The sequence below is a fragment of the Sabethes cyaneus genome, chromosome 3, assembly GCF_943734655.1.
Source record: "Sabethes cyaneus chromosome 3, idSabCyanKW18_F2, whole genome shotgun sequence".
NCBI classification, from domain to species: domain Eukaryota; kingdom Metazoa; phylum Arthropoda; class Insecta; order Diptera; family Culicidae; genus Sabethes; species Sabethes cyaneus.
This window is the reverse complement of record NC_071355.1, coordinates 112,782,977-112,793,996: the sequence shown is the minus strand read 5'-3', so window position 1 is coordinate 112,793,996 and position 11,020 is coordinate 112,782,977. Positions and strand designations below refer to the sequence as shown.

The 11,020-nt window shown below is 35.2% G+C and overlaps 1 protein-coding gene across 1 annotated transcript in view; it reads right to left on the bottom strand.

Annotated features, from left to right (window-relative positions):
- LOC128742238 (pyruvate dehydrogenase E1 component subunit alpha, mitochondrial-like) overlaps window positions 1-11,020 on the bottom strand; it is a 164,719-nt gene that overhangs the window by 144,376 nt on the left and 9,323 nt on the right. Inside the window, exons 2-3 of the mRNA XM_053838529.1 lie at window positions 570-643; window positions 451-504 (exon numbers count right to left, since the gene is read on the bottom strand). Coding sequence (XP_053694504.1) covers window positions 451-504; window positions 570-626 — 111 coding nt within the window. The 5' untranslated portion in view covers window positions 627-643. The remainder of the gene's footprint in view (window positions 1-450; window positions 505-569; window positions 644-11,020) is intronic.

Below are 11,020 nucleotides of genomic sequence, written 5' to 3'. Positions count from 1 at the left end.
ATAACGAAAAACAAGTAACGTACGTTAAAAGACTGGTGTAATGATTAGCATTCATGCCTCACACTCCGAGAACAAACCTTCAAATAAAGTACAAATCAACCGACATTTCATTTATAAACCAAAAATTTAAAAGTTAAAACTTGATCAAATGTTCGTTATTAGTTTCAAGCGAAATTGTCTTCTGTGATAAAAGCACAGATGATAAAAATATGGATTTTTCTTCAGGTTGTAATGCGATTATCACCATAAAAGATTTAGTCGAAATAGAACCGAATAAACACAAAAACAATTTACCTACTCCAAGTAATTTCACTCATATATGATCACCTAAATCAATCAGCGCGGAAGGATTATTCTAATTTTGCTTTACAAGGGTGAAACTCAGATTCATTCGTTGAGCCCCAAAATAGTACAGCTTCTCAGCACTTTACATTAGATAAGAATACTTACTTTGGTTTCGAATTTTGCTTCGGTTGCATAATGTTTTGCTATTCTCGTTGACGTCTGAAATACATAGAATATTTATTTGAAGAATTCTAAACAACTATTGAAAAAATATCTACTGTTACCTCTTTCCTAAGAAGCAGATAAAAGCCTCTTCTAATAAATTGTAACATATGGTACATGCTATCTTCAGCTCCGTCTGCAAATAATTGAAACACGTTGAAATGAGACAGATGCACTAATAGTCAGTGCAACCTGCGAACACATTAGTGTATACCGTCGAACATGGTGATACTGCACCAGGAGTTTTTTTTTCATTACTATATTGTTAAATATTTAAATTAAGATAAAATAGTAAAGGCACACGAAGGTCGCCTTATCTTAACCACTAGAAGATAGATTATCATGAGCTATACCGATGAATATTTATTAGTCATGTAAATACAATGTAAATCGGTAATGTCGAATGGTCTGATCCTACTAAGATTCGAACCCACGACCACTCGCTTGTCAAAGCAGACTCGGTAACCTTGTGGCTACGGAGCCCTCACCCAGACATACACACCCTCACTTTGTACGGAACTCTGCTTTACCGACCATTAAGCCTCTAGCCGGGGCCAATTATAAGAATGGTACTTGCGCGAGGTGCGAATGAAGCCTCTTTTCCAAGGGCAAATTATGTTTTCTGGCTCTAGGCTGCGAAACTGGTTGAAATGTAGTAAAAAGTCATAAAATCGTTGTAGCCGCAGATCAAGTCTTTCGGATTATTGGGAACAATATTCGCGATGAGTAGTTTGAAGGTAAGTACCTATATTTGACCGAAAGAAGTAGCGAAAAGATACACCGGTGTGATCTGCTATGAGGTATATTTGTAACTAAACTGCCGACTGCTGTGTGCAGTTGGCTTTTATCGATCGACATGCAAGGCGACATGCTACCTGGTATCATTTATAAAATTTCTAAGCTCTAGTATTTATTGATTGGAAACAGCATCTATTGATGCGCAAAAATTGTTTGCAATTTATATAAGTTTATCTGGAAAAATCAATCCATTAGTATATTAAATCCTATACACCATTATATCTAAATGCTTAAATTAACTGCTTTTCTTCGCTTTTTGCTTTTCTTGTCTAATTGTGAGTTACAGCAAGTGAAGAAAATGACAATCGAAATCTGAAATTAAAGAAAAGAAAAAAAAAATTCCGATTGAATCCCACTACAGTGGGATTTCGAATTTGGCGTGGTTCAGTTTTGGCATGGTTCGATTTTGGCAACAAAAGTGTCCGTTTTTGGCAACACAAAATATTTTACTTCCAAAAGTATGCTTAAATATCAGTCAGTTTCCGCATTACTTTAAATGACGAAAAAATATTGCCCTAAGTGTGTTCATGAAAAAAAGTTTGCGATTATAAAATGTTTCGAACAATAATATTTTTATTGCCGTAGGACTATGTCTTACCGTAGGTCACCAAAAACTTACTTACACCGCATGGATAGGTCTTGGCGGATTTTGTGAAAAAAGTTGCAATCGTTAATTAATAACATGTACCGTGAACGTACCATATTCTGCGCAGCTCCTAATTCTGCGCATTTTTCTTTATATATGTATTTTTCAACATTGTGCATAACTATGGCCATTGTGTTATTTTTTTATAAATCTCTGTTGAATATTACGCCATTATTCACAAAAGGGCCATAATATTTGACAGCGAAATAAATTAAAGTGAAACTGAAAGTATTTTATATGTCAGAAAACAACGTCGTTAGCGCCAACGCTAAAACTGTCCTTCTAGAAAATTAACAAAATAATGATCGAAATTCTTTGCAATGATCAAATTACCCAGCATAATTAGAAAGAATAATTAGTTTTAGTCATGTTTTAGGCAAAAAGAGTGATTGCATGCCTTGTTTTCGTTGGAAAAATGCGGTGCAGTAGTGCGCAGATTTAGGCACAGATTTTTTATTCATGTTCCAAATTCTGCGCAGTAATGTATCCTATGAAGAAATCGCGAAAAAATACGCAACTTCTCCCAAATGGCTGAGGTATAGAGGCATAGAAATTCAAGTTGGAATCCTGTGTTGCAACTCGGGGTCCGAACCTACGAACGCCCATTCATGGAACCATGTCTTCTGATTTTTTTGACAGTCGAACTTCATTGAGCTGTCAGGGAGTGGGGAAGTGGTTTCTATATGAAAACACAATTGTTAATATTAGTCTAAAGTATAATGTTCAGTATTGAGAAAACCCGAATGAACTCGACCTTCACGTTATCGACAATAAAATATTTAAAATAAGCCAATCCAAATGATAATAATGTTCCTGTGCCACCTGGACAGCACAAGAAGGCCAGATCATGGATTTAATCATGGTAATGGCTAATGTCGGATTTTTGATATGCTTTCAGCGTATAAAGACATAAACTACATGGTATGAATGTTTATTGTTACTTTTTAGGTGCGCAGAATTAGGAACAAACATGCGCAGAATTAGGAACATGGGCAAGAGAGTGCGCAGAATTAGGCACCGTGGATAAGTTTACAAAACGAAAGATATACTCAATTGTTGGTCGACTTTTAATTCCCATGTTTTTTACCATATATTATAGACCGTAGCACTACATGTTGCTGCTATCAACGTTATCAATTTAACTCTAGAATACTTATAATAGCGGAGGAATCATAAAAATGTCTTAACTGCGCAGAATATGGTACGTTCACGGTAGTCAATTTCTAATGCATTTACATTCAATTTTGTCATATCAAAAAGGGTCTCGATTTTGGCACGGTTTCGATTTTGGCAACATGGGCGACACGCATTTGTTGCCAAATTCGAAATCCTACTGTATTTAATATTTATTTGCGACAGATACGTAGTTCGCCTACAACGTGCAGGCTTCATCAGTGTCTTATTTCGAAGTGTATACGTGCCTGTCGCGAATAAATTTTAAATAGTGGAATTTAGTCAGAAAAACCACATTCCACTGAGAGGCTTCAAAAACTTCAGACAATTGATATGTTTCACACTCTCCTTGAATTTCAATGCAAATTTCAAAATTACAAATTGTCATCACAAACACACATATACATACATACACACATACATACATACATACATATATACATACATGCATACATACATACATACATACATACATACATACATACATACATACATACATACATACATACATACATACATACATACATACATACATACATACATACATACATACATACATACATACATACATACATACATACATACATACATACATACATACATACATACATACATACATACATACATACATACATACATACATACATACATACATACATACACACATACATACATACATACATACATACATACATACATACATACATACATACATACATACATACATACATACATACATACATACATACATACATACATACATACATACATACATACATACATACATACATACATACATACATACATACATACATACATACATACATACATACATACATACATACATACATACATACATACATACATACATACACACATACATACATACATACATACATACATACATACATACATACATACCTACATGCATACATACATACATACATATATACATACATACATACATACATACATACATACATACATACATACATACATACATACATACATACCTACATACATACATACATACATACATACCTACATACATACATACATACATACATACATACATACATACATACACACATACATCACACACATTGAATATAATCAACATTTGATTGAAATTTTTTGATTTTACACGTTTTAACGGTTTAATATACGGTGCTTAAGTGTTAAAGTTTGAATAACTTTTGAATGAACCGTTCGATTTTCAATAACCCGGTTTCGTTTGATAGATCTCAACAGTAATTTTCAAATGATAATAAATCGTGTGATGCTTTACATTGAATTAATGCTTATATGTTACAAAAATATGTTTTAAATACAATTTTTTCACATTTCTTTATGTAACTTTCAAACTACAAGCCCAATCGTCATGAAATTCGGAAGTTAAGAGTTTGCAAGGCTCCTCTTTCATATGCAATCAATTTGGTTCAAATCGGTTGAAGGACCTATGAGATAATGAAGTCCCATATTTTTCGTATTTTTATACATAACTTTTGAACTAAAAGTCCGATCAGTATGAAATTCAATAGTGACCTATGGGACACCTAGACCTTTCATTTGACACTAAGATCATATAAATCGGTACAGCCATCTCCGAGAAAAGTGAGTGAGATTGAAAAGCTCAACATACACACACACACATACACACACACAGAAAATGCTCAGTTTTCGAAACTGAGTCGAATGGTATATGACATTCGGCCCGCAGGACCTTCTTTCCATTTTCGGTTTTCCGAGTGATTTCTATACCTTTATACTATATATTTATATAGTAGAAAGGCAATATATATTTATATAGTAGAAAGGCAAAACAGTCGATTTTAACTGAAATTATAAATGCCTTAGTTAATGAGAAATGACATGAATCTACAAAACAGGAAGAAGCGGGAATATATTTCCCCAATCTTTTTTATTTTTAAAATTATTGGAGTTTCTTTTTGGGCTGAACAGTGTTCTATATAGCGACGTAAGTGAACTTTTTGCGAACTTTATAGTTCTGTTAGAAGTTACTTTGTATTCTTTTCGAAGTTTAACCATCAAATACGAGCTTGAAAGTACGGTTAAATTAAGTTGAAAAGAGTTCCATTTATGATCATTTCGTTGACTGATTAAGCCAAAAAATTCCCTTTTATCGGAACTTTTGATTACTTGGGTATTATTCTAACTTGGAGATTGTTTTCAAATGTTAAGTTGTTGTGTCCTAATCTAAGCTCACCTAGCTCCTTCTCTATACGAACTAAATCGTCTGCGTCAAGATTTCCCGTAATAGCTTTGATTCCTGACCCTATGAAATTGAAAACTCCGCGTTTGGTTCTTTTTAAAGGATAAACTTTTCTGAACATTTTATAGGTCTCGTTATATTTAGAGAGCAACATATCTTTTATGTCCTGAAAATTTGGATAAATGGAAAGTCCATGAATAATTTCGTATGTCTTCGTTAATACTGGATGATATTGGTCTAGGTCTACCCGGTGGTAAATCTTATACCTACTTACTTACTTACTTAATTGGCCTAACATCTTATGACAAGGCCTGCGCAGTATAATTTCTTCATCTGTTTCGGTCCATGGCAACCGATCTCCACCCGGTCAACACTGAATGTAACACAATGTTGCTGTTATGTAACACAGAAGCAACATTGTAATGCAACAAAGTTATCAAAATTTGACGTAACATTTAAATAAAAAAAATGGTAGCATTGTTACGTTAAAAGGTTACCTGTAGCTTATGTAACAATAACATTAAGTTTGTTACATTACAAACTTAATGTTCTTGTAACATAACCTACAGGTAACATTTTAACGTAACAATGCTACCATTTTTTCATTTAAATGTTACGTCAAATTTTGATAAAAGTTGTAATGTTACACATTTAATGTTATTGCTACATAACCTACAGGTAACATTTTAATGTAACAATACTACCATTTTTTTATTTAAATGTTACGTTAAATTTTAATAACTTTGTAACATTACAATGTTTTTTTTTCCCATGTGTGGACTCATTACTGCGACCAGTATAGTTGATCTATTGTAATATCGTCCGAGTGTTTGTTGTATGACCTGCACTGCATTTCTTTTTGCTATGATCGCTATTGAGTGAGCGATATGCTTATTTTTAAATTGTATGCGTGCTTGCGTGTATTGGGGTTTACCCTTCCTTCAAAGCTTGATCATCTACTTTACCCACTTATTCCTCGCTGCCAGCACTATCCCATATTATAGCCGTCCCTGGCGAGGACTCATTCGTACCTCTGACCAGTACACTTAACTATAGGAGGGACATTTGCACTGTCAAGAGGCTTCAGAGGGTAAATGTAGAATTCAGCACGAACGAAGGGTAAATGGAGGGGCCTGAGAATAAACCCATGCTAAAGTCACTTGACATCGAATGGCTTGATTCTACTAAGATTCGAACCCACGACCACTCGCTTGTCAAAGCAGACTCGGTAACCTTGCGGCTACGGAGCCCCCCTAACATTACAATGTTACTTAACAGCAACATTGTGTTACTTTCAGTGTTGACCGGGTAATTACTATATAGTTTCCTTGTGTAATGTTACAAAGTTATCAAAATTTGACGTAACATTGAAATAAAAAAATGGTAGCTTTGTTACGTTAAAATGTTACCTGTAGGTTATGTAACAAGAACATTAAGTTTGTAATGTAACAAACTTAATGTTATTGTTACATAACCTACAGGTAACATTTTAACGTAACAATGCTACCATTTTTTTATTTAAATGTTACGTCAAATTTTGATAACGTTGTAACATTACAATGTTACTTCTGTGTTACTAAACAGCAACATTGTGTTACTGTCAGTGTTGAACACCGTGTGCTGGGTGCTGGACAAAATAGACTGCAAACCCCCCTTATTAAGCTAGTGACATGGGTTGGGTTATTTTTAGACACCAACTGTGCCTCTTCCTTCGTCTACTGTAGAACCACCGACCGAGAAGTTTAATCTAACTTTGTTTTTACTGGCGGGACGACGACAATATGCAGGCCCTTGCGACTTACAAGGCACTGCGTGTGACGTTTGATGCTTACCAAATGAAACTGGTACTGGTATATCGATACTTGTCAAACTGTACCAAAATCTGCAAAAATAACGGAATATCTAAAGTTTCTACCACTATAGGTACTACCACAACTACCGTGAACGTACCATATTCTGCGCAACTCCTAATTCTGCGCATTTTTCTTTATGTATGTATTTTTCAACATTGTGCATAACTATGGCCATTGTGTTATTTTTTTATAAATCTCTGTTGAATATTACGCCATTATTCACAAAAGGGCCATAATATTTGACAGCGAAATAAATTAAAGTGAAACTGAAAGTATTTTATATGTCAGAAAACAACGTCGTAAGCGCCAACGCTAAAACTGTCCTTCTAGAAAATTAACAAAATTATTATCGAAATTCTTTGCAATGATCAAATTACCCAGCATAATTAGAAAGAATAATTAGTTTTAGTCATGTTTTAGGCAAAAAGAGTGATTGCATGCCTTGTTTTCGTTGGAAAAATGCGATGCAGTAGTGCGCAGATTTAGGCACAGATTTTTTATTCATGTTCCAAATTCTGCGCAGTAATGTATCCTATGAAGAAATCGTGAAAAAATACGCAACTTCTCCCAAATGGCTAAGGTATAGAGGCATAGAAATTCAAGTAGAAACTTTAACTTGCATTGATTGGAATCCTGTGTTACGGCTCGGGGTCCGAACCTACGAACGCCAATTCATGGAACCATGTCTTCTGATTTTTTTTGACAGTCGAACTTCATTGAGCTGTCAGGGAGTGGGGAAGTGGTTTCTTTATGAAAACACAATTGTTAATATTAGTCTAAAGTATAATGTTCAGTATAGAGAAAACGCGAATAAACTCGCCCTTCACGTTATCGACAATAAAATATTTAAAATAAGCCAATCCAAATGATAATAATGTTCCTGTGCCACCTGGACAGCACAAGAAGGCCAGATCATGGACTTAATCATGGTAATGGCTAATGTCGGATTTTTGATGTGCTTTCAGCGTATAAAGACATAAACTACATGGTATGCATGTTTATTGTTACTTTTTTGGTGCGCAGAATTAGGAACAAACATGCGCAGAATTAGGAACATGAGCAAGAGAGTGCGCAGAATTAGGCACCGTGGATAAGTTTACAAAACGAAAGATATACTCAATTGTTGGTCGACTTTTAATTCCCATGTTTTTTACCATATATTATAGACCGTAGCACTACATGTTGCTGCTATCAACGTTATCAATTTAACTCTAGAATACTTATAATAGCGGAGGAACCATAAAAATGCCTTAACTGCGCAGAATATGGTACGTTCACGGTACTCGAGCATCTACCCTACATGAATTAAAAGGAATCGAATAATATTGTACCTTGCAGAAATTTTACGAGTCCTACGCAAATACGTTTTTTAATAATAATTATCCTGTACCTACTAAACACAGTGAAACTATGCTTGTCAAGCAAGGAGGGGTGCAGTGGGGAGGCAATAACGACCAACTGATGGTTTAAATTGCTAAATTGCAAATATCTGTGGTAAACGCAGAAAATAACCACGCTAATAATTTTCGCGTGGGACTCTAAATAGGTGGAAACTCCGCAATAAATGATTTGGAATCTAAATGTACTTTTTATTTGTCGATTATTTAAGGAACAAAGATTGGTGACGGAGGCCTGAATATATGTAAAGTCTCGAAAATACTAGGTGAATTGACTATGTAGCTGCTAGTAAATGAGCTTGCAAGCTAATCGTAAACTGCGTGAGTTTATGATCAGCTTTTAAGTGCACTTGCTAGCAGTTAGTCAATTCGCATAGTATTTTCGAGGCTGTACATACATTCTGGTGGCAAGTATTATTGAGGTGTCACAGTTAAGTATTTTTTGTGACGTTACAAAAACATTTATATTGTTACATAACAGAAATAATAGGATTGTTACATAACAATGGCAATAATGTAACGTAACGTTACATTGCTTTAATGTTATTGCAATGTTACATAAACATTATCGCAATGTTACATTAACATTATCGCAATGTTACATTGTAATACAACAATGTTATGTAAAAAAGTGGGAAATTTCAACCATCCTGTTACTTTCAGGTTACGTAACTACAACCTCACATCATAAACATTATCGCAATGTTACATTGTAATGTAACAATGTTATGTAAAAAAGTGGGAAATTTCAACCATCCTGTTACTCTCAGGTTACGTAATTACAACCTCACATCATAAACATTACCGCAATGTTACATTGTAATGTAACAATGTTATGTAAAAAAGTGGGAAATTTCAACCATCATGTTACTCTCAGGTTACGGAACTTCAACGTCACATCATAACAGAGTTACGTAACAATCTGGTTAACATTATGTAACAATGTTGACCGGGCAGTTCCGCGGGCACCCAGTGCTCGCCAGATCTCGCTCCACCTGGTCTTGCCACCTCGCTCGCTGTGCCCCTCAATGTTGAATAGCAGGCAGGAAAGTCCATCATCTCCTTGTCGAAGTCCCCTGCGAGATTCGAATGGGTCCGACAATCCACCCGAGATTCTCACACAGCACTGGATCCCATCCATCGTAGCCATGACAAGTCTAGTAAGCTTACCCGGAAAGCCGTTTTCGTCCAAAATTTTTTTATAGCTCTTGTTGGTTTACGCTATCATATGCGGCTTTGAAATCGATGAACAGGTGGTGCGTGGGGACTCGGAATTCGCAGCACTTCTGGAGGATCTGCCGCAGGGTGAAGATTTGGTCCGTTGTAGACCGACCCTCCATGAAGCCGGCCTGGTAACTTCCCACAAATCTATTGGCTATTGGCGATAGTCGCTGAAAGATGACTTGGGACAGCACTTTGTAGGCGGCATTCAGGATAGTGATGGCTCGGTAGTTCTCACAATCCAGCTTATCACCTTTCTTGTAGATAGGGCAGATAACCCCGTCTTTCCACTCCTCCGGTTGTCGTTCCGTATCCCAAATCTTGACAATCAGTTGATGCAGACAGCCGGCCAACTTGTCCGGGCCCATTTTAATAAGTTCCGCTCCAATGCCATCCTTTCCCGTTGCTTTGTTGTTCTTCAGCCGCTGGATGGCTTCTTTAACTTCCCTTATCGATGGGGGTGGCACATCTAGTGACGTCCGATTACTTCTCGATTAATCGAACTAATCGATTATCCGCTAAATTAATCGATTAATTTTTAATCGATTGCTTTATGGTCCGATTATTAGATAATCGATTAACTGGCCGATCGATTATGACGGATTATTTAAAATTTTATTCTCTGACAATTTCTAACAAATTTAATTACAGCCTGGACTCGATTATCCGGGTGCTCATTTTTATTTTCAGCCCGGATAATCGAATCACCCGGATAATAGAATCATCATTACAAAATTTTTTTTGGTGTGTCAAGTTTTTTGACTTTTAGGTATCAAAAATGTTTTATTTAATATTGATCTATCTTCCCAAAAGTCAGAAAAATCCTTTCTTACGATTTTTTCCACTGATGATTTTTTTGTACAATATTATTTTTTGTATGTTATGTTTTTCAATATTTAGGTATTATAAATGTTTTTTTATTATTGATCAATCTCCCCTAAAGTCATGAAATTCCTTTTTTGCAATTTTTTTACTGATGATTACGATGATGATAATGATGATGGTAATGATGATTTTTAAGTAAAAATATTGATTTCATCATCGCAGGATTTATTTTTGTTTTTTTCGCCTATAAAAGGGATATAAGAAAGGAATTTTGTAGCTTTAGGGAGGTTAATCAATGCTTGTCTAGTTGGAATCATCATGTAGCATGAAAATTTAACATTTGGGTTTAAAATAAATCAGTGAAAAA